This window comes from Scyliorhinus torazame, chromosome 15, assembly GCF_047496885.1.
Source record: "Scyliorhinus torazame isolate Kashiwa2021f chromosome 15, sScyTor2.1, whole genome shotgun sequence".
Classification (NCBI taxonomy): Eukaryota; Metazoa; Chordata; class Chondrichthyes; order Carcharhiniformes; family Scyliorhinidae; genus Scyliorhinus; species Scyliorhinus torazame.
In genome coordinates this window covers 174,956,056-174,979,591 of record NC_092721.1, presented here as the reverse complement: position 1 = coordinate 174,979,591, position 23,536 = coordinate 174,956,056, and the positions used below count along the sequence as shown (strand labels likewise).

The 23,536-nt window shown below is 51.6% G+C and overlaps 1 protein-coding gene across 1 annotated transcript in view; it reads right to left on the bottom strand.

Annotated features, from left to right (window-relative positions):
- The window catches only part of plekhb1 (pleckstrin homology domain containing B1), a 110,789-nt gene that overhangs the window by 57,813 nt on the left and 29,440 nt on the right, over nucleotides 1-23,536 (bottom strand). Inside the window, exon 4 of the mRNA XM_072475966.1 lies at nucleotides 6,506-6,545. Coding sequence (XP_072332067.1) covers nucleotides 6,506-6,545 — 40 coding nt within the window. The remainder of the gene's footprint in view (nucleotides 1-6,505; nucleotides 6,546-23,536) is intronic.

Genomic DNA, 23,536 nt, shown 5'->3' with positions numbered 1-23,536 from the left:
TGCTGTTTGTGATTTTCATTAATGACTTGGATGAGGGAGTTGAAGGGTGGGTCAGTAAATTTGCAGATGATACGAAGATTGGTGGAGTTGTGGATAGTAAGGAGGGCTGTTGTCGGCTGCAAAGAGACATAGATAGGATGCAGAGCTGGGCTGAGAAGTGGCAGATGGAGTTTAACCCTGAAAAGTGTGAGGTTGTCCATTTTGGAAGGACAAATATGAATGCGGAATACAGGGTTAACGGTAGAGTTCTTGGCAATGTGGAGGAGCAGAGAGATCTTGGGGTCTATGTTCATACATCTTTGAAAGTTGCCACTCAAGTGGATAGAGCTGTGAAGAAGGCCTATGGTGTGCTCGCGTTCATTAACAGAGGGATTGAATTTAAGAGCCGTGAGGTGATGATGCAGCTGTACAAAACTTTGGTAAGGCCACATTTGGAGTACTGTGTACAGTTCTGGTCGCCTCATTTTAGGAAGGATGTGGAAGCTTTGGAAAAGGTGCAAAGAAGATTTACCAGGATGTTGCCTGGAATGGAGAGTAGGTCTTACGAGGAAAGGTTGAGGGTGCTAGGCCTTTTCTCATTAGAACGGAGAAGGATGAGGGGCGACTTGATACAGGTTTATAAGATGATCAGGGGAATAGATAGAGTAGACAGTCAGAGACTTTTTCCCCGGGTGGAACAAACCATTACAAGGGGACATAAATTTAAGGTGAAAGGTGGAAGATATAGGAGGGATATCAGAGGTAGGTTCTTTACCCAGAGAGTAGTGGGGGCATGGAAGGCACTGCCTGTGGAAGTAGTTGAGTCGGAAACATTAGGGACCTTCAAGCAGCTATTGGATAGGTACATGGATTACGGTTAAATGATATAGTGTAGATTTATTTGTTCTCAAGGGCAGCACGGTAGCATTGTGGATAGCACAATTGCTTCACAGCTCCAGGGTCCCAGGTTCGATTCCGGCTTGGGTCACTGACTGTGCGGAGTCTGCACGTCCTCCCCGTGTCTGCGTGGGTTTCCTCCGGGTGCTCCGGTTTCCTCCCACAATCCAAAGATGTGCAGGTTAGGTGAATTGGCCAATGATAAATTGCCCTTAATGTCCAAATTGCCCTTGGTGTTGGGTGAAGGTGTTGAGTTTGGGTAGGGTGCTCTTTCCAAGAGCCGGTGCAGACTCAAAGGGCCGAATGGCCTCCTTCTGCACTGTAAATTCAATGATAATCTATGATTAATCTAGGACAAAGGTTCGGCACAACATCGTGGGCCGAACGGCCTGTTCTGTGCTGTATTTTCTATGTTCTATGTTCTATGTAAGTGCAGTTTGCACTCCGCACAGACCTGGCAGGCCCTGACCATGGCCTTGACCTCCTTGGTTGAGTAAGGTAGGTTGCGGGACTTGATGAAATGGACGAGCCGGGTAACCCCCGGGTGGCAGAGGTCATTGTGGATGGCTTGCAGGCGGTCCTCCTGCGCGTTGGCACATGTGCCGCGGGACAGGGCAGCTGGGGGCTCGTTGAGCTCCCCTGGACGATACTTGATATCGTACGAGTAGGTGGAGAGTTCGATCCTCCACCTCAAAATTTTATCGTTTTTTATTTTGCCCCGTTGCGTGTTATCGAACATATAGGCGACCGACCGTTGGTCGGTGACGAGGGTAAACCTCCTACCGGCGAGGTAGTGTCTCCAGCACCGCACAGCCTCCACAATGGCTTGTGCCTCCTTTTCGACTGCAGAGTGTCGAATCTCGGAGGCGGTGAGGGTTCGGGAGAAGAACGCTACTGGTCTGCCTCCTTGATTGAGGGTAGCAGCCAGGGCGATGACTGATGCATCGCTCTCTACCTGGAAAGGGATGGTTTCGTCCACCGCGTGCATGGCGGCCTTGATGATGTCGGCCTTGATGCGGTTGAAGGCAAATTGAGCCTCAGCCGAGAGGGGAAAAGTGGTGGTCTTTAGGAGTGGGCGGGCTTTGTCCGCATACTTGGGGACCCACTGGGCGTAATAGGAGAAAAGCCCCAAGCACCGTTTGAGGGCCTTGAGGCTGCGGGGGAGAGGGAGTTCCTTAAGGGGGTGCAAGCGGTCGGGGTCGGGACCTAGGACCCCGTCTTCCACGACATAGCCGAGGATGGCCAGCCGGGTGGTGTGGAAAACGCATTTGCCCTCGTTATAGGTCAGGTTAAGGGCTCGGGCGGTCTGGAGGAACTTTTTGAGGTTAGCGTCATGGTCCTGCTGATCATGGCCGCAGATGGTGACATTGTCCAAGTACGGGTATGCAGCCCGCAAACCGTACTGGTCCACCATTTGGTCCATCGCCCTTTGAAAGACGGAGAACGCATTTGTGACACCAAAGGGGACCCTGAGGAAGTGGAAGAGCCGGCCGGCTGCTTCGAAGGCAGTATAGAGGCGGTCTTTTGGTCGGATGGGGAGCTGGTGGTAGGCAGATTTGAGGTCGACCGTGGAAAAGACTCGGTATTGGGCGATCCGATTTACCATTTCCGCGATGCGAGGAAGGGGGTGCGCATCAAGCTGCGTGAATCGGTTTATGGTCTGGCTATAATCCACGACCATCCGTTTCTTCTCCCCGGACCGGACTACACCACTTGCGCTCTCCAAGGGCTGTTGCTAGCCTCGATGACCCCCTCTCCCAGTAAACGCTGGACCTCTGACTTGATAAAAGCCATATCTTGGGCACTGTAGCGCCGGCTCCTGGTGGCGACGGGCTTACAGTCGGGAGTGAGGTTAGCGAATAGCGAGGGGGGTGCGACTTCCAGTGTCGCAAGGCAGCACACCGTGAGGGGGGGCAAGAGTCCGCCGAACTTCAGTGTCAGGCTTCGGTGGCTGCACTGGAAATCCAGTCCGAGCAGCAGGGGGGCACAGAGGTGAGGGAGGATATAAAATTTGAAACGGGTGTATTTGGCACCCTGGATCGAGAGATCCGCAATACAGTACCCCGTGATTTGTACCGAGTGGGACCCAGATGCGAGGGCTATGGTTTGGGATGTGGGATGGGTGCGTAGGGAGCAGCACCTTACCGTTTCAGGGTGGATAAAGCTCTCCGTGCTCCCGGAGTCGAAGAGGCATGCAGTGTCGTGCCCGTTGACCTGGACCTGCATCATGGAGTTCTGCAGGTGTTTTGGCCGAGTTTGATCGAGGGTGATCGCACCCAGTCGCGGGTAGTCGGAGTCGTAAAATGGCCGCTGCCGTTGGTCGCACGTGTCGGGTCGAGAAGATGGCCGCCGACCAGATGGCCGCTCCCATGATTCGCACGAGGCTGATGACGCGTCAGAAGAGGACGTGTCGGGTCGGTGAGCAGCAGTATTGCGAGGCCTGCGGGCCTGAGAGCCTGATTTTCGGGCCGGCTGTTCTTTGTTTTTCTGGCCCCTGGGTCTGGCCAGGCAGACCCTCGCAAAGTGCCCTTTCTTCCCGCAGTCGCTGCAGATCGCGGAGCGGGCTGGGCAGCGTGGGCGTGGGTGCTGGCCCTGCCCGCAGAAGTAGCAAGGTGTGCCCCCATGGTGAGCGGGTCGCCGCGTGGCGCAGGCCTGTAATACGGGCGAGTCTGAGGAAGTCCGGGGGGACTGGCAGAGTCCGCGGGGTACGTACCCAAGTTATGTCGGGCCACCTCCAGCGAGGAGGCGAGCGTTAGCGTCTCCTGGAGGTCTTTTGCCCCGTTTTCGAGCAGTCGCTGCCGGATGTAGGTCGAGCCGATGCCGGACACGAAAGAATCTCTGATGTGCAGGTTCATATGGACTTCCCCTGTCACATCCTGATGGTCACAGTCCCTGGCAAGCGCGGTGAGTTTCTCAACAAACTCGTCGAGCGATTCCCCCGAGCGCTGCCGGCAGGTAGAGAGCAGATGCCGGGCGTGCACCTCATTGACGGGTTTGACAAACCGCTTGCGGAGCAACTCAATCGCTTCCTCATAAATCGTCGCCTTTTCGAGCGTGGCGGAGATTCTGTGACTCACCCGGGCGTGGAGTAGACGCAGCTTCCGTGGCCCCAGGATGGGAGTCTTTGCGGAGTCCAGGTAGGCCTCGAAGCACCGCAGCCAGTATTAAAAAATTTCCTTTGCCTCCGGCGTTCGTGCTTCCAGATTGAGCTTCTCTGGTTTTAGGCCTGCGTCCATCCTGAATCTAGTTTAGCCTAATAAATTGAGGTACCCTCAATAATGATGCTTAGAGATTAAACTGTAAAGAAGGCTTTATTAGGCTAATAACTATGCTACAGATTTGGACGAGAGCTGACTGCTATACAGACCATGAGGCAGGCCTTCATGTATGGCTCCCAGATGGGCGGAGCCAGAGGCGGAGTCCCCAGGGTTCCAAGCCTGGTCTTAAAGAGGACATCACCTTACATGATGATAAGGCAGTAACCGTTCATCACAAAGTGTTCAACAGCTGTTTTTGGCGTTCCAGCAATTAACTGCATTTGAATCAATGCAAATCAGCTGTTTACATGTTTCCGTTGCCATGTGGCATAAAGGCTGCTACAGCTGGCGGGGTGGGAGCGGAGACTGGGGACGGGTCTTCCGTCGAGTGCCGTTTCTGCATTTGGCTTGACGTGAGAGTCTCCATCCAATCGGGATTCTCGGGGCATGGTTCTCCGATTTGAAGGCTAAGTGCTGACGCGGCGTGGGAACAGCGGCGTTTTACGCACGAAAAAACGGCGCAAAAGCTGCATTGATCCTCCGTCTGGTGCACCGATCCCCGGCTTTACCTGTGGATCCGGCTGGAGAATTGCCAGGTCCATGGCCGTGCAGGCGCACGGTGGCGGCCGCGCCGTGCAACATGGCACCGGCCACTCATGGACCCGGCCTGCCAAAAACTGTCCCCCTTTAACCAGGCTCTCCACCCCCAGACCACTCCCGACCAGTGCCCCCAGCCCCTGTCAAAGACCCTCCCGCCCTGCCCGCGGAACGGCTCCCGCCCATGACTGTGGCGGCGCTGGACCCAGCCGCCACACCGGGTTCACAAGACAAAATAGGACAAGTGTTCCAATGCCATTGGGAACTTGGCCCATCGGGGGCGGAGCATCAGCGGAGGGCCTCAGGTGACGTCCTTGAGACTGTCCCGACTGCGTGCGGTGTACTCTGCGAGCATGCCGTTTTCGAGGGGGCGGCGCATCGCCAAAGCGCCGCCGCCCCCGATTCCGCCGCAAACAGGGATTCTCTGGCCAATCGCCGAACACGATTTTGCCGTCGCCGACCGGAGAATCCCGCCCCTGATCTTAGCAGCGGGGAACAGAGAATCCTGCCCAATGGGCTGAATCTTTTGCATGAGGAGAGTAATGATTGACGACGGCTCTAGCAATTTTTGTCGGTCAATGAAAAAACTGAGCACCCTACATACCAAACAGATGAAATAATAATCAGCTGCTTCTAATTAAGGTCACTAGATTATGCTGACTGTAAAGCAAAATGCCGTTTTTAATGATGTGAGATCTTGGTGAATAAGGCCAGTTAGCCCGGATGGCTAGGAGAGCTCAATGTTGTGCCATTTCCAAACAGGCTGAGGTACGTCTTGGGGCCTGCCTCTTCTATTTGCCCCACTCAGCCATCATTAGCAAAGTGAAAAAAACTACATGGAGAGACAGAGATTGATGCATTTTTTCCATGCAAACTGCAAAACAGTGGATGTGGTCATTATCTGTCACAATCTGGAGAAACATTAATATGAAACAGAAGGTAACATGGGGCGGGAGTGGGGGAGGGGGGGGGGGGAGGGGGAGGTGGTCGGGAGCAATCCAATCTGTATGACAGTTCAGAAGATAATGTAAAACATTGAACACATTGCAAAATAGAATGCTTGCAGGAAGCACGCAATTCAGGATAACAAATGTATTCTTAATCTTACAAAAAAGCTGACACTTCCAGCTGCAGTCTACAAATATGAAAAATTAGCCAGTGGTGAGCAAAGCTAAGTGCACATATTCAAGCAGCGCACAAAGATGTCCTTTATTTATAACTTCAGTTCAAACCACAGGGATGGGAAATCAGCAGTAGAGTTCGGGACTGGCGGTCATGCATCAAACTCCACAGAAACCATTAACTGCAGCCACAGTCCCAATATCATGTGGGGCTTATACCTATCAAAAAATGATTGCATGTGGTTGGAGTATAAGCCCTTAACAACCACCCCAGTCACATACAAAGTGAGCCATATTTGAGATTTGATCTCCCTGCTCCAGCCGTCCAAATTTCAATTAATTCATAGGAGTACATTTTCATTTACCTCTATTTGGTAAGACGAGGCTGGTTTAGCACAGGGCTAAATCGCTGGCTTTGAAAGCAGACCAAGGCAGTCCAGCAGCGCGGGTTCAATTCCTGTACCAGCCTCCTGGAACAGGTGCCGGAATGTGGCGACTGGGGACTTTTCACAGTAACTTCATTTGAAGCCTACTTGTGACAATAAGCGATTTTCATTTCATTTCATTTGACGTTGAAGTAAAACTCAGGGCAACCTGAAATAAAAACTAATCTTGATGTAAATTAGCAATTTTCTTTAAAACAAAAATTCTTACCGGGCTGTATTTAGTCTCCAGGAACGCCAGCTTCCATGCCCTGCCAATACAAGAACCAATACATTTTCAAAAGTTGTTTCAGTGAGCACCTCTAGAATTTTTCCACGCTTTATCAAGAAAATACACATAACAGTTTTATCTGAACGATCTGTTCATTATTACCGGCAGAGACAAAATGTGCTTTTGAACTGTGGGGTCAGTTTAGGTTGTTACTTGACAGTGAACAAATGCCAAAAGTAGAAGCATCAAAGGTCCAAAATTCCTACCTCACTTCTTTTTGGAACAGCTGCACACTCTGGGTTGGGAGTGGAATTTATTTGGGGTCAGTTCCTGACTCACCCAATGAAAACAGGACCTCCCTCCATGCTGGACAACCGAGAGGAGAATCTGCAGGGAGGCATGGCTGAATCATGAGGCCATTCGTTCCCTGCACTGAGCGATGGATTCGCTGTTAATGGGGAACAGCGGATGATTAGGATCCAGAGGTCAGCAGAGGGTGGCAACGGCTCCAGGGATCTAAGTGTGGCAGGTGGGGAGAGGTGGCAGCAGTTCAACGTCAAAATCTGTGACTCAGACAGGCAGAATAATACTGCTGGCTTGCAAGGACTTGATGACTCTCTGGTTGCCATTTAAATATGATGAACAGACCCTTGACCCAATGAGATTGCATTTGGCCTAGAATGGAAGCAAGGAGAAAAACTGGAGCCAATGGGAAGCAGGGGGGACACTCTCTGCTGGATGGAGTCATCCCTACACAAAGGAAGTTGATTGTGGTTGTTGGAGGTCAATCATCTCAGTTCCAGGACATCATTGCAGGAGTTCTCAGGGTAGTGTCCGATGCCAAACCATCTTCAGCTGCTTCATCAATGACTTTCTCTCCATCATAAGGTCATAAATGGGATGTTCACTGATGATTGCGCAACAATGTTCAGCACCATTTGCAACTTCTTCGATACTGAAGCAGCCCATTTCCAAATGCATCAAAGTTTGGACAACATCCAGGCTTGGGCTGACAAGTGCCAAGTAACATACGTGCCACACAAGTGCCAGATAATGCCCACCTCCAACAAGAGAGAATCAAACCATTGTCCCTTGAATTTCAATGGCATTACCATCACTGAATCCCCCACTATCAACATCCTGGAGGTTACCATTGATCAGAAACTGAACTGGACTAGCCATATAAATACTGTGGCAACAAGAGCAGGTCAGAGACTAACTCACTTGCTGACTCCTCAAGGCGTGTCCACAATCTACAAGGCATAAGTCAAGAGTGTGATGGAATATTCTTCACTTGCCTCAATGAGTGCAGCTCCAACAGCACTCAAGAAGCTTGACACCATCCAGGACAAAGCAGCCCGCTTGTTTGGCACCCCATCCACAAACATTCATTCCCTCCATTACCAATGCACAGCAGTAGCAGCGTGAACCATCTACAAGAACCACTGCAGAAACTCATTCAGGTTCCTGAGGCAGCACCTTCCAAACTCATGACCATTACCAACTTGAAGGGCAAGGGCAGCTGTAGAACACAACCAGCTGTAGGTTCCCATCTAAGCCACTCACCATCCTGACGTGGAAATATATTGTCATTCTTAGGGCAGCACGGTGGCACAGTGGGTAGCACTGCTGCCTCGCAGCGCCGAGGTCCCAGGTTCGATCCCGGCTCTGGGTCACTGTCCGTGTGAAGTTTGCACATTCTCCCCGTGTTTGCGTGGGTTTCGTCCCCACAATCCAAAGATGTGCAGGGTAGGTGGATTGGCCACGCTAAATTGACCCTTAATTGGGGAAAATGAATTGGATACTCAAAATTTATTTTAAAATATTGTCATTCTTTCACTGTCACTGGATCAAAATCCTGGAACTCCCTAACAGCATTGCAGATGTACCTACACCAAATGGACTGCAGTGGCTCTAGAAGGAAGGTCACCACCACCTTCTCAAAGGCAGCTAGGGATAGTCAATAAATGCTGGTCTAGCTGGCAAAGCCACATCCCTTGAATGAATAAAAACAATATAATAGCAGGCTTGGGAACAACTGGCCCCCGGCCCCTCACTGCATGATTGCGCGTGGCAGCGGCCTCCAAGTGAAAGTCCTGCTCACTTCTGATCCCAGTGTTGGGGCATTTGCCACTGCAGCAAGATTCTGCTAAGGGTATTCTGAAATTACTAACCTTACAGCTCTCTGAGTATCTGTGATAATATTTCAATACGGTTTCTCAACAGATGGTACTGACTGAAAATCGCCACTACTTATCTTGCAAGTTTGGATGATGATAAGCATTTGAGGGGAAATTTTCCAGAGACCATAGAGTTGGTAACGGACTTGGACAATGACATTTATCAAGAACTCCAGTGATGAATATTGGACTGTGAAGTTATTTTAAACATTGGGATGGCAAAGTGTGAAAAATACTCAATAATACTGGGTGGAATTATGAGCCCGTATTAGTCATCAGCACAAACGGGGGCCCAAAACTGCATGAGTCGGGAAACAAGATTCTCGCCGGTGAGATCTAATTTCCTGATTTTCTCCACCCCTCACTGGTGACGTAATCAGGTTCTCACCCACTTCATTAAAATACACTTTAATACATTTCAATATCAATATAGGGCTTGCCAGCCATGTGACCCAGCCTCACTGAACATACATAGTCACGTTGCGAGGTTTAGAACAGGTATACAAAAATGGCAATCAGGCGAGGTTAACCTGTTGGCGGTACCAGGGTAAGTATAGCCTGTGCAAGGGGTGGGGGCAAACATGCCCTGGCAGTGCCAAGCTGTGCCTGGGGCCGTGCTGGTGACAATGCCATGGTTGCAGTGCTAGAGGCTGGCCCCTCTGGAGAGCCCCATTGGGAGGGTTCCCCTCATGTGTGGTGAGGGGTGGGGGCAATGCTTATGTGGGTGGGGTGGTCACCCTGATGTGTCTGTGTGGTGGGGGAAGTATCTGAATCCCAATGCTTGTGGGGACGGGAGAATCGCCCTGATGCCTGTGTGGCAGGGGCCCGATGCTTTTTGGGGGATGCCCCAATGTCTGTGTGGTGGGGAGGGGGGCTGGGAGTCCCAATGCCTTTGATGCCGGGTTCGTGGGGGAAGGGGTTACCCCGATGTCCGTGGGGAGTAGGGAGGCGTTTATATTTAATCACAGATTGGGGTGCCCTTTAAAGATGACACCCCAAACTCTGTGGAGCTGGCGTTGCCGGCTCCATCAGTCCCCGCCCCATCAGAGTGGTGGTGAAAACAACGCCGCCAGATTATTTTTGCACAGGCAGCACAATAATCAGTAGAGAAAACTTGGCTGTGCAGCTGAAGAGCCATACACCGGTTTCCTCGTCTCCGTTAGCACTCTGCTCACAGCGAGGAATATTCCACCCAATGGGCTGGACTCTGTTCCTGCGGCGAAGTGCTGACTTCAACGGAGGATCTGTGGAGTTCCGCGGCGGACCAATCGGCACCACGCCCGCACCGATTCCGCTACCAGTGAGGGGCTAGCACTGGCGCTGTGTGGAACAGCAGCAGAACACGCGGAAAAAGGTGGGGAAATCGGCAGGTCGGTGATGGACACATGCAGGGCTGACAAGCTGCAGCCGCGCCTACACTATACACCCCCCACACTCGCACCAATCTCACCCACCAGTATGGTGCCTGTTGTGCTGGACCGCGTCCCCATCCACCCCGACCCCACAGTCCACCTCCTGGCCACTCCCCCCCCCCCCCCCACTATTCCCCATAGCCATGGCAGAAGCCCCCCAGCCAGCGGCACGACTGTCGGCAAAGTATAGCGGTGCTGGACACTATCCGTACACCCTCTCTCTCCGCAGCCACCACTTCAGGTTCACGACTGTTGAGACCATACGTAGACCGCGCCGTCGGGAACTCAGCCATCGGAGACGGAGCATCGTGGGTGGGCCCGATAATGGAGATGCGAACGCGGTTGCAACTGCGCGCGTCGCAATGACACCAATATGGAGGGGCCGGAGCATCAGTGCGATTTCGGTGTCGGGAGCTATTCTCCGCCCTATCACCGTTCCCAATTTCAGCGTCTGGCAATGGAAAATCCCGCCCAATGTCTTGGTTTAATTTCCACCTCTACAGACGAATTAGGAACAGGAATAGGCCACTCGGCCTCCTGAGCCTGCTCTGCCATTTAATAAGATTATGCCTGATCAGATTATAACCTACTTCCTACCAAACCCCCCCATAACCATCCACCCCCTTTATCAAAAATCTATCCAGCTCTGCGTTAAAAATATTCAATGACTCAATATGCACCATTGATCCACTGAGAGAAAGAAATTCCCCTGATGTCTGTCTTAAACGGAAGCCCCTTTAATGAAATGAAAATCGCTTATTGTCACAAGTTGGCTTCAAATGAAGTTACTGTGAAAAGCCCCTAGTCGTCACATTCCGGCGCCTGTTCGGGGAGGCTGGTACGGGAATTGAACCCACGCTGCTGGCCTTGTTCTGCTTTACAAGCCAGCTACTTAGCCCACTGTGCTAAACCAGCCCCTTTTACGTTTATAAGCAGTGACCCCCTATTTCTAGATTCTCCCACAAGTTGAAACATCCACTCTACTTCCATCCTGTCAATAACCCTCAGGATCTTAAAAGTTTCAATCAAGCTGCCTCTTACTCTTCTAAACCTCATTGGATGCAAACTTAGCCTGTCCAACCTTTCCCCATAAGACAACTTGCCCATTCCTAGCATAGGTCCAGTAAACCTCTGAACTGCTTACAATAAATTTACACCCTTCCATAAACAAAGAGACTAATACTGTACTCCTGATGTAGTGCCACCAGTGCTCTGTACAACTGAAGTATAACCTCTCTACAGTTATATTGAATTCCCCTCGCAATAAACAAGAATATTCTGTTAGTTTTCCGAATTATTTGCTGCACCTGCATACTAGCCATTTTTGATTCATGCACTCGGGCACCCTGATCCCGTTGAATCTGAACTCTGCAATCTCTCACCGTTTAGATAAGAGACTTCTTCTTTATTCTTCCTGCCAAAATGGCCAATTTCACATTTCTCCACATTATACTCCATTTGCCAGATCTTTGCCCTCTCACATCACCCATGGCCCTTTGTCGCCTCTTTATGTCGTCTTCACAACTTACCTTCCTACCCATCTTTGGCCCACCAGCAAATGTAGCAACCGTACCTTCAGTCCTTTGATCCAAATCATTTATATACATTGTGAAACGTTGAGGTCCCAGCACTAATCCTTGTGCACACCACTCATTACATCCTACCGACAGAAAAAAGACCCATTTATGCCTACCCTCAGTTAGCCAACCAATCTTCTATCCATATCAATATATTACTCCCTATACCATGAGCTTTTATTTTCCACAGTAACCTTTGGTGTGGCACCTTATCAAATGGCTTCTGAAAGTCTAAGTACAGTACACCCACCGGTTCCACTTTACCCACAGCACACGGACAGCTTAAGCCTGTTTCTTCTTGCACAAAACCATACTGACTCTTCGCAATGGCGTCTAGCTATCAGAAATTCCTGATGGGCTTGCAAATTTATAGCAGAAATATATAATCAATGAGTGTTTTAATGAAGTGCTGATTCTCGTATGCTGGAAATGATTTGGTGGCTAATGGGATAGCAACTGGAACTCATTATGACCCAATATTGGGTTGGGCCATTTTCCAGATGACCTGGGCAGCAAGGTGAAGGAGCGTTAAGACCCTTCCATATATAAATCAGGGGCCGGTTTAGGTTCCGTATTTGACAGCAATGAGCAGAATAGGAGCTGAATCAGCTTCACTGACAATTCACTTACAAGCTTATAGCCAAGTTCCGCACACGAGTACGGCCTCAACCGGGACCTGGGATTCATGTCGCATTACATTCATCCCCCACCATCTGGCCTGCAAAATCCTACCAACTGTCCTGGCTTGACACAATTCACACCTCTTTAACCTGGGGTTACCCCATCTCTGGATCTGTAAAGATTTAATCACCTGCTAATGCTCATATTCCAAGCATTGTCTGGCATCTTTGAATCTGTCTATATATATGTTTCTGGAACATACCTCTTCATTCACCTGATGAAGGAGCAGTGCTCCGAAAGCTAGTGACATCAAAACAAACTGTTGGACTTTAACCTGGTGATGTAAGACTTCTTACTGTGCTCACCCCAGTCCAACACCGGCATCTCCACATCATTACAATTAGAATGTCATAAAAGGTCATAGAATCTCTACAGTGCAGAAGGAAGCCCTTCGAGTCCACATTAACCCTCTGAATGAGCACCCCACCAAGGTCCACTCCCCCACCCTATCCCCACGACCTCATAACCTCACCTAACCTTTTTGGACACTACGGGCAATGTGGCATGACCAATCCACCTAACCTGCACATCTTTGAACTGTGGGAGGAAGCTGGAGCACTCTGAGGAAACCCACGCAGACATGGAGAGAAAGTGCAAATTCCACACAGCCAGTCCCCCGAGGCTGGAATTGAACCAGCGTCCCTGGTGCTGTGAGGCAGCAGTGCTAACCACTGCGCCATTGTGCCGCCCCTTTCTTTGACAGACACTATGGGCCTGATCCAATGGCCGTGCCATTCCCAAAAAGCAACTCACCGCGGCGTAGCGTGGCCCATAAAAGCCGGGAGACTCTGCTCCTGGGATCTACCCAGCTGGCAACGCCTCGCGAGATCCAACATGATCTCGCAAAACGTTGCGATGTAAATCCCGCCCATTGTGGGTGGGGTCACTTTTTGGCAAACCTGCATATTAGGGCGAGACAGCCAGTCTCACTCTAATGTGCAGATTCTCGAGATACCTGAGACTTTGAGACACCGTCTCATAGTGCGTTCTGTCTGGAGGTCGCTTTAGGGGCCCCGGGAGCTCCCACAGATTGGGGCTATATGTGGCCTCAGCCGCACGTTCCCCACTGAGGTGATACAACGCAAGTCGCATTATATAGCCTTTTGCTTCTCAGCGCTGTGAGTGCCGGGAAACATGTGGCTAAACGCGTTCGCTATGGGGCTTTGCTCCCAATTAGTTGAATCGCGGCCTAAGTATTCTTTTAAAACTTCTTGAAAATTGCTTGTGGAGGTACAAGGAGCAGCAGCACCCCCCCCCCCCCCCCCCCCCATCTTAATAGTACTACTCAAGTCTTCCCCCTTGTTGCTACGCCAGCCCTCTTCCCTTCCAGGCCATACCTTTGGCCAATACCAGGGAGGCAAGTGGTGCTATATTTGTCTCCTTGAAATGGGACAGCTGCCTGCAGAGGTACATCAGGCTCTGGCAGCTTGCCTGAACAATAATGAGGCCCATGACCTATATTCAACCAGTTTTGGATGCAAGCTCTGTGCCATTTTAGCCTCGCAAATACGCTTAAAGGAATTCATAAAATCACAGAATGGTTACAGCACAGGAGGCCATTCAGTCTGTCATATCCATGCTAGCTCTCTGCAGTAAAAACTCATCTCGTCCTACTTTCCCTACTTTTCCTCAAAGCCCTTCAAACGTTTCCTCTTCAGATAATTATTCAATTCTATTTTGAAGGTCTCAGTTGAATCTGCTTCCACCACTCTCTCAAGGAGTGCATCCCAGATCCTAACCATTCCCGGCGTCAACACGTTTTTCCCGATGTTGTTGCTTCATTTGCCACTTGTTATGATAAAATGAAATTGCCGCTAAAATATTTGTAATTACAAGTTAGGTTCTTTATGTCCCTCTGGGGTTGAATTTTCGCAAATAGCTGATGTGTAATTTGGGATCCAACAGTAAAAGCATTATTCATTTTTCTGTGCAACTACTGATGGGGCGATTTTCCAGCCACGTAACGCTGGCGCACGTCCCGCTATGTTGGGAGAATAGCGAGAGAGCCACTAAACGGTGTTTCCATCGGGCGCTGATCACTTTGTGGTGCTCCCAGCCCTCTGCAGCAGACGGTATCTGGGCGTGAACCAGTTTAGCATATTAAAATCGGCATTGAGTCAGTTTTTGGAAAGATTCTCCCGGGTCCCAGTATCCCCCCTACCCCCCTGCCGGTGGAGCGTGAAGCTGGCGAGAATCACGTCTGGGCCACGATTGTCCGGGGTTCTCAAACTAAACGATAGCAGCGACATCACTGCGCCATTCTATTTTTGGAAATTGCCTTTTCCGTGCCATGGCGGGGGGTCCAGATCCGCTTTGCAACTGAGACAGGCGCGACCTAATCTCTCTGACAGGTCCCGTTCCTCTGAGAGCCCCCTCTCCAGATCACAGGCAGAGCATCCCCCCTACTCGAATCACTGGCAAAGCCCCCGCCTCCCCCTCCCCCACCTCAGAACCACTTTCAGCATCCCACCATTCGCCCTTCAGGCCCCGCCCCTTGGCAGGGCCAACCAGGCACCTTGCAGTCCGAAGGGTGGGAAGTTGGTAAGTACCCTCCCAACAAAAGCTGCCAAGGGGTTTCTTCCTGGGAGGTGGGGGGGGGGGGGGGGGTAGGGGGTCTGGTGCTGGGTCGGAGAGGCTCACGCTGGGGATCTTCCCTGGGATGGGATTCCTTTAGCTGCCCCCCCCCCCATCTGCACCCTTTAAACCCATTGAACAGTCACTCAGTACAGAAAGAATAACATTTGTCCATAATTCACTGAAATATCCCAATTCCATTTAAACAGTCAGTCCGTGTGTAAAAGTTAAGGTTTCCCCACAATAAAGTGAAAGTATTCACATATGTACCCCTATACCGTATAAACAGTCATTCATTATCTCAGAAATAAACATCCCTCATAATAAAGTGAAAGTGTTCTTATCTGCACACCCAGACCCCTCAAACAGTAAGTCAGTATGCAAGAAATGAACTTCTATCATAATAAAGTGAATGTGATCCCATCTATGATGAAAGTTATGCCTTTAAAGTGCTGTAAACCTTTGAAGGGGGTTTCACACAGTTGATTTAATTGCTTTTTCAAGTATTGATGTCAGTATGTATGGCTAGGAGGCTGAATGCTTTGAACTGGATTGTTAGCACTGTTGCTTCACAGCGCCAGGGACCCGGGTTCGAATCCCAGCTTGGGTCACTGATGCACAATCAATTACTCTCGAGACAAGGTGATAATCTGCTAGAACTGTTCCCCAGCAGCTTCGATACAGAAAGTGAAGGCTGCTGGGATGGCATCGGTTCTTCTACTCCGCCTCTCAGGGTGGAGCTATGTACATCAGCCAATGGTAGACTCCTGGGTCTAGCCAATGGTCATCCACCTCTCAGGTACCGCAATACCTGGTATTACCACATTCACCCCCTGTTAAAAAAAGAGCCCGGCGGGGTGATGGCCAGCGTTAATGTCGCCTTTCGCATGGTAGGACCAGATATGGAGGTGCCGTGATGTCGAGGGTAATAGCAAAGCGTTCATGGTGCAGCAATCAGTCAATCGGGTGGCCTGGTTGTCCGTCTGGAGCGTCTGGGCTTCGGCGGTGATCCTGATGGGGGTCCCGGCGGTTGCGACTCCGGGAACGTGGTGTCGTCCTCCCAGGCAGCTTTGTCACCCCTAGGCGGCGCTATTGGGGTGAAAAGTAGGCGGGGGGGCGCCTGTAGGGGGCGTTGGTGCTTGTTCGGGCCTAGGCAGGGGTGGCGGGAGTACTGACCCTCCGGTCAGGTGCTGCGGGGAGGGTGGGGGTGGGGTCACTGGTGCGGGTGCGCGTGGGGCTCCGGCGGGCGCCAAGTCCCGAAGGGAGACCATGTCTTGGCGGCCGTCAGGGAACGCTACATAGGCATACTGGGGTTTGGCGTGCAGCAGGTGGACCCTCTCGACCAACTGGTCCGACTTGTGCGCCCTCACATGTTTCCGAAGCAGGATGGGTGCGGGTGTCGCTAGCCAGGTTGGGAGCGAGGTCCCGGAGGAGGACTTCCTGGGGAAAACAAGGAGACGTTCATGAGGTGTCTGATTTGTGGTAGTACAGATCAGCGACCGGATGGAGTGAAGGGCCACTGGGAGGACTTCCTGCCAGCTGGAGACTGGGAGATTCCTGGACCGTAGGGCCAGCAGGACGGTGTTCCAGACCGTGCCGTTCTCCCTCTCAACCTGCCCGTTTCCCCGGGGGTTGTAACTGGTCATCCTGCTCGAGGCGATGCCTTTGCTGAGCAGGAATTGACGCAGTTCGTCACTCATAAAAGAGGACTCCCTATCACTGTGAATGTATGCAAGGAAACCGAACAGTGTAAAGATACCCTGGAGGGCCTTGATGACGGTGGTTGTGACCATGTCTGGGCAGGGGATGGCGAATGGGAACCGGGAGTACTCGTCAATCATGTTCAGGAAGTACGTTTTGCGGTCGGTGGCGGGGAGGGGGCCTTTGAAGTCCAGACTGAGGCGTTCAAAGGGACGGGAAGCCTTTATCAGGTGCGCCCTCTCTGGCCGGTAGAAGTGCGGTTTGCACTCCGCGCAGATTTGGCAGTCCCTGGTGACATTCCTGACCTCCTCGATGGAGTAGGGCAGGTTACGGGTCTTAATAAAATCAAAGAAACGAGTGACCCCCGGGTGGCGGTGAGCGCTGGGTGGCCGGGGCCTGAAAGGGGGGCTGCCGATAGTCGCTGGAGACCGCGGCCATGGAGCGGGCCTGGCAGACCCCGACATAGTGGCCCTTCTTGCCGTACCCTTTGCAGGTGGTGGTGTGGGCCGGGCAGCGCGGGCGGGGATGATTCGCCTGCCCGCAGAAGAAACAGCGTTGTCCGGCAGCGGTAGTGGGCCGGCTCGCCGCGCAGGCGTGCGGGGTCAGGGGAAAAGTCTGAGGGGCTGCCGCAACAGGGTGCCACGCAGCCCAGGGGGCCGCCGCGCGTTCAGGAGCAAAGGCCAGCGTGTTTTTATAGGCAACGTCCATGGATCCCGCCAGGGCCCGTGCCTCAGTAAGTCCCAGAGTGTCCATTTCTAGGAGCCTTCGGCGGATATCGGGGGAGGTCATACCTGCCACGAAAGCATCCCTGATCAAAAGTTCCGTGTGCTCGTTCCCCAAAACTGGCGGGCAGCCACAGTTTTGGCCCAGCACCAGCAGCGCCCGGTAGAAGTCTTCAAACGTTTCCTCGGGGCTTTGCCTCCTAGTCGCCAGCAGGTGACGAGCGTAGAACTGGTTCACAGGGCGGATATAATGTCCTTCTAGCAGCTCGATCGCTGCAGCATAATTCTCCACCTCCGCGATCAGAGGGTAGATCCCAGGGCTGACCCGCGAGCGTAGAAGGTGCATCTTTTGTCTTTTCGTGGGAGTGCCGGCGGCCGTGTCGAGGTAGCCCTTAAAGCACGCCAGCCAATGTTTGAAGATAGCAGCAGAGTTGTCCGTGTGGGGGCTGAGCTGAAGGCACTCCAGTTTGATACGGAGATCCATCCTTTCAACTGAAGTTGTAGCAGATTAAATTGATGCGCAATCAATTACTCTCGAGACAAGGTGAGTCATAACTAATAGGCTTTAATCTGCTAGAACTGTTCCCCAGCAGCTTCGATACAGGAAGTGAAGGTTGCTGGGATGGCATAGATTCTTATCCTCCACCTCTCAGGGCGGAGCTATGCACATCAGCCAATGGTAGACTCCTGGGTCTAGCCAATGGTCATCCACCTCTCAGGTACCGCAATACCTGCTATTACCACTGCACATTCGCCCCATGTCTGCGCGGGTGTCCTCCGTGTGCTCCGGTTTGCTAGAAAGCGAGGGACCAGCCCACAGCTGTTCTTTCCACAGGTGGTTGTGGACATGACTGGGGCATTAGAATGTGGTGGGAATTCTATGGAGGCAAGTTTTAAAAAATAAATTTAAGAGTACCCATTTATTTTTTTCCCAATTAAGGGGCAATTTAGCGTGGCAATCCACCTAATCTGCACATCTTTGGATTGTGGGGGTGAAACCCAGGCTATCCAGAAGTTAGAAGAAGTTCTTTTTCTGGGTAACTATTTGCGTAACACAGCCAGAACAACCTGAAGTTTGCGATTTAAATTGTACTTTCGGATGGTTCCCAACGCTGGCCAATTGCCCAGATGGGAAATTGCCAAGAGGGATTCCCCAACACAAGGTGTCCTTCAAATCCGACACAGGGAAACATGGAGCATGGCCCTTTACTATGACATTACTAATTAACATGCCTTGTTGAACAATAATAGATCTAAAATAGCTTCAGTCATAATATCCACTCATGTATATCATGAGATGCAGACAGGCAGTGATTGACACATAGGATGACCAGTAAGCATACAACACAGCACAGCCAATCACCAGACAGGACACTACCACTATAAAGCCAGAGGGAACTAGGTTTCCCGCTCTCTCGGGACCCAGTTACTGAGACAGTCAGAGTCCACGAGCTAGCAAGCACAAACACCATGCGGTAGCTAGTAAGTCTGGTCAGGCTACTACAAGGTCACTAGTCAGATCAGTAGAGTGTCGACCCACAGCTGAATATATACAGCAGTTCATCTAGTTGAATAAAACAGTGTTGGATCTTCTCCTGTGTTAGACGTCTGTTTCTAACTTCCCTGCATCGAATGCAGTCCACATCGAACCAACCTGCCTAACACATCATGGTACCAGAGTGATATTGATCTTGACGGACCTACCTCGAGTGAATCAGCATCGACCAGCAAGCAGCCATCCAGCAAAATGGAAAACATCCAGCCTCCTCCGCAACTCCGCATCTCCGGCAACCTCGGCGCCAACTGGAAAATCTTCAAGCAAAAGTTCCTCTTGTACATCGAGGCCTCCGACCTCGAGGCAGCATCGGATGCCAGGAAGATCGTGCTATTTCTCTCCATTGCGGGGCACCACGCCATCCATATCTACAATTCGCTTACGTTCGCCGATGGTGAAGACAAAACAAAATTCAAAACAGTCCTGCTGAAGTTCGACAGCCACTGCGACATTGAGGTGAATGAGAGCTTTGAACGGTACATCTTCCAGCAGAGGCTTCAGGGTAAGGATGAACCTTTTCAGTCCTTCTTGGCCCATCTCCGCATCCTAGCGCAGTCATGTAACTATGACTCGATGGCTGATTCCATGATCCGGGATCAGATCGTTTTCGGGGTCCACTCAGACTCCCTGCGGCATCAGCTCCTTAAAATCAAACAGTTGACCCTCTCTGTCGCTATCGAGACGTGCGTTATCCATGAGCATGCCAAGAATCGTTACTCCCACATCAGGGCAGCAGAAACTGCAAAGCTGGCCTCCCACGAGGCAGAAAGGGTGCAGGCCATTGCACAGATGCAGGGCCTGAGCATCGAGGAGAGTGGCCGTTTCGCGCGTTTTCTCGGATCCCTGCGCATACGCGCCACGACCGATGGACGACGAGACCAAAATCCCGACTGTGCAGGTGTGTACGTCGGCCGACCGCACTGCTCATGCGCGATGGCGCATGGATCGCGCTGATGTCAGCGTCACGACGTGTCTGAATTGTGGCTCCGCCCACTTAAAGCGGCAATGTCCAGCAAAAGGATGCCGATGTCTCCAGTGTGGCAGGCTTGGCCACTACGCAGCCCTCGGCAGATCCGCTCCACCACTCAGCAGCCAGCGATCCCAGCTGTGGCGCAGAAGTATCCGCTCAATACAGCAAGGCATGCCAGATTCTGATCCTGACAGCCCAATGGACCCTGATGCTGACTGCCTCAAGTCTCCATATCGGGTGGGCATCATAACCACACATGAGCTGGCCTCCACCATACCTGCGCAACGCCTCTCGATCCTCAGTGTGGATCCCGACGACGAGTGGTGTGCTGTCCTCACAGTTAACAAGGCTCGCATCCGATTTAAACTGGACACCGGCGCGTCTGTGAACCTCACCTCACAATCCGACCTCGACACCATCCGGGCCCGACCAAGCATTCTTCCACCGGCCTACCAGCTCCTTGACTACAATGGCAATGCCATAGCTGCCAGTGGCTCGTGTCAACTCGGGGTATCCAACAAGGCGACCAAGGCAACGTTACGATTTGAAATCGTCAGGCCTGACAGGGCGTCCCTGCTCAGTGCTTGCGTCTGCAAGCTCCTGAACCTGGTTCAGCGAGTCCACACCATGTCATCATCACCGGCGATGGCCTCGCCCGATGGAAATTTGCAAGCCGACATAGACGACATTATCACACAGTGCCACAGTGTATTCGATGGAAAGGGCAATCTCCCGTACCGATACAAAATACTGCTCAAGCCAAACGCCGCCCCTGTAATCCATGCACCCCGCCAGATGCGGCGCCCCTCAAGGATCGTCTGAAAAAGCAACTACAAGACCAGGGCATCATCTCGAAGGTCACGGAGCCAACAGACTGGGTCAGCTCCATGGTCTGCGTAAAGAAGCCATCAGGGGAGCTCCGCATTTGCATTGATCCCAAGGATCTAAACCGCAACATCATGCGGGAGCACTACCCGATCCCGAAGCGTGAAGAGTTAACCAGTGAGATGGCTCATGCCAAATTCTTCACTAAGTTGGACGCCTCCCAGGGTTTTTGGCAAATACAGTTGGACGCGTCCAGTCGCAAGCTGTGCACGTTCAACACCCCGTTCGGCCGCTACTGCTACAACCATATCTGCCTCCGAAGTGTTTCATCGCATCATGGAGCAGATGATGGAGGGCATCGAGGGGGTACGAGTATACGTGGACGACGTGATCATCTGGTCCACAACGCCCCAGGAACACATTGCTCACCTCAAGCAGGTCTTCCAGCGAATTCATCAACGTGGTCTCCAGCTCAACAGGGCCAAGTGCTCATTTGGTCAATCTGATATAATGTTTCTAGGCAACCACATCTCACGGCAGGGTGTGCGGCCAGACGCCGATAAGGTCTTGCCAATCAACGCCATGAAGACCCCGGAGGACAAGAAGGCGGTCCTCTGCTTCCTCGGGTTGGTCAACTTTCTCGGGAAATTCATTCCCAATATGGCATCCCACACCACGGCCCTCCGCCATCTCGTCAAGAAGTCAACGGAATTCCAGTGACTGCCCACACACGAAGCAGAATGGCGTGAGCTGAAGGCAAAGCTCGCCACAGCCCCAGTTCTAGCGTTCTTCGACCCAACCAAGGAAACCAAGGGCATCATAACCACACATAACGCCCACTGAGCAACGGTATGCCCAGATCGAAAAGGTGTGTCTTGGTCTCCTGACAGGAATATTTTCAGATTTTCGGCGGGAGCAGTGGCCAGGGGTCTGTTGGGAAGGTAAGTTTCCCTATTTAAAAACTTACCTTGCAGGAGAAGCGGCCTTGTTAGTACCTGTATATAAGTTGGGCGGTTGCTAAACCCGAGACACTACACTTGTAGTGTCCCCCACCCTTCCACCTCCTCTAACCTAAGGGGTTGAGTGAATATCAGGTAAGCTCTTCCTTTGTTTTTCTTGTTTTATCCAGGGGGGATGGCAGGGAAGGCAGTGCAATGTTCCTCCTGCAGAATGTTTGAGGTGAGGGACGGCGTCAGTGTCCCTGCTGATTTCACCCGTGGGAAGTGCACCCATCTCCAGCTCCTCAGAAACCGTGTTAGGGAACTGGAGCTGGAGTTGGATGAACTTTGGATCATTCGGGAGGCAGAGGTGGTCATAGATAGAAGCTTCATGGATGTGGTCACTCCTGGGAATGAAGCTAGATGGGTGACGGTGAGAGGGGCTGGGAGGAAGCAGTCAGTACAGGGATCCCCTGTGGTCGTTCCCCTTAGTAACAAGTATACCGCTTTGGATACTGGTGGGGGCAGGGGGGGGGGGGGGGACTTACCAGGGGTAAGCCATGCAGTACAGGTCTCTGGCACAGAGTCTGTCCCTGTTGCTCAGAAGGGAAGGGGGGAGAGGAGGGGGCATTAGTCATTGGAGACTCCATAGTTAGGGGGATAGATAGGAGATTCTGTGGAAATGAGAGAGACTCGCGGTTGGTGTGTTGCCTCCCAGGTGCCAGGGTCCGTGATGTCTTGGATCGTGTTTTCGGAATCCTTAAGGGGGAGGGGGGGCAGCTCCAAGTCGTGGTCCACATAGGCACCACGACATAGGTAGGAAAAGGGATAGGGATGTAAGGCAGGAATTCAGGGAGCTAGGGTGGAAACTTAGATCTAGAACAGAGTTATTATCTCTGGGTTGTTACCCATGCCACGTGCAACCGAGACGAGGAACAGGGAGAGAGAGCAGTTGAACACGTGGCTATAGGGGTGGTGCAGGAGGGAGGGTTTCAGATACCGGATAATTGGGGCTCATTCTGGGGCAGATGGGACCTCTACAAACGGGATGGTCTGCACCTGGATCAGAGGGGTACCAATATCCTGGAGGAGAAATTTGTTATTGCTCTTCGGGAGGGTTTAAACTAATTCAGCAGGGGGTTGGGAACCTGAATTGTAGCTCCAATATACAGGAGGTTGAGAGTAGTGAGGTCATGAGTAAAGTTTCAAAGTTGCAGGAATGTACCGGCAGGCAGGAAGGTGGTTTAAAGTGTGTCTTCTTCAATGCCAGGAGCATCCGGAATAAGGTGAGTGAACTTGCGGCATGGGTTGGTACCTGGGACTTCGATGTTGTGGCCATTTCGGAGACATGGATAGAGCAGGGACAGGAATGGTTGTTGCAGGTGCTGGGGTGTAGATGTTTCAGTAAGCTCAGGGAAGGTGGTAAAAGAGGGGGAGGGGTGGCATTGTTAGTCAAGGACAGTATTACGGTGGCAGAAAGGACGTTTGATGAGGACTCGTCTACTGAGGTAGTATGGGCTAAGGTTAGAAACAGGAAAGGCGAGGTCACCCTGTTGGGAGTTTTCTATAGGCCTCCGAAAAGTTCCAGAGATGTAGAGGAAAGGATTGCAAAGATGATTCTGGATCGGAGCGAAAGTAACAGGGTAGTTGTTATGGGGGCTTTAACTTTCCAAATATTGACTGGAAATGCTATAGTTCGAGTACTTTAGATGGGTCCGTTTTTGTCCAATGTGTACAGGAGGGTTTCCTGACACAGTATGTAGATAGGCCAACGAGAGCCGAGGCCACATTGGATTTGATACTGGGTAATGAACCAGGACAGGTGTTAGATTTGGAGGTAGGTGAGCACTTTGGTGATAGTGACCACAATTTGATTACGTTTACTTTAATGATGGA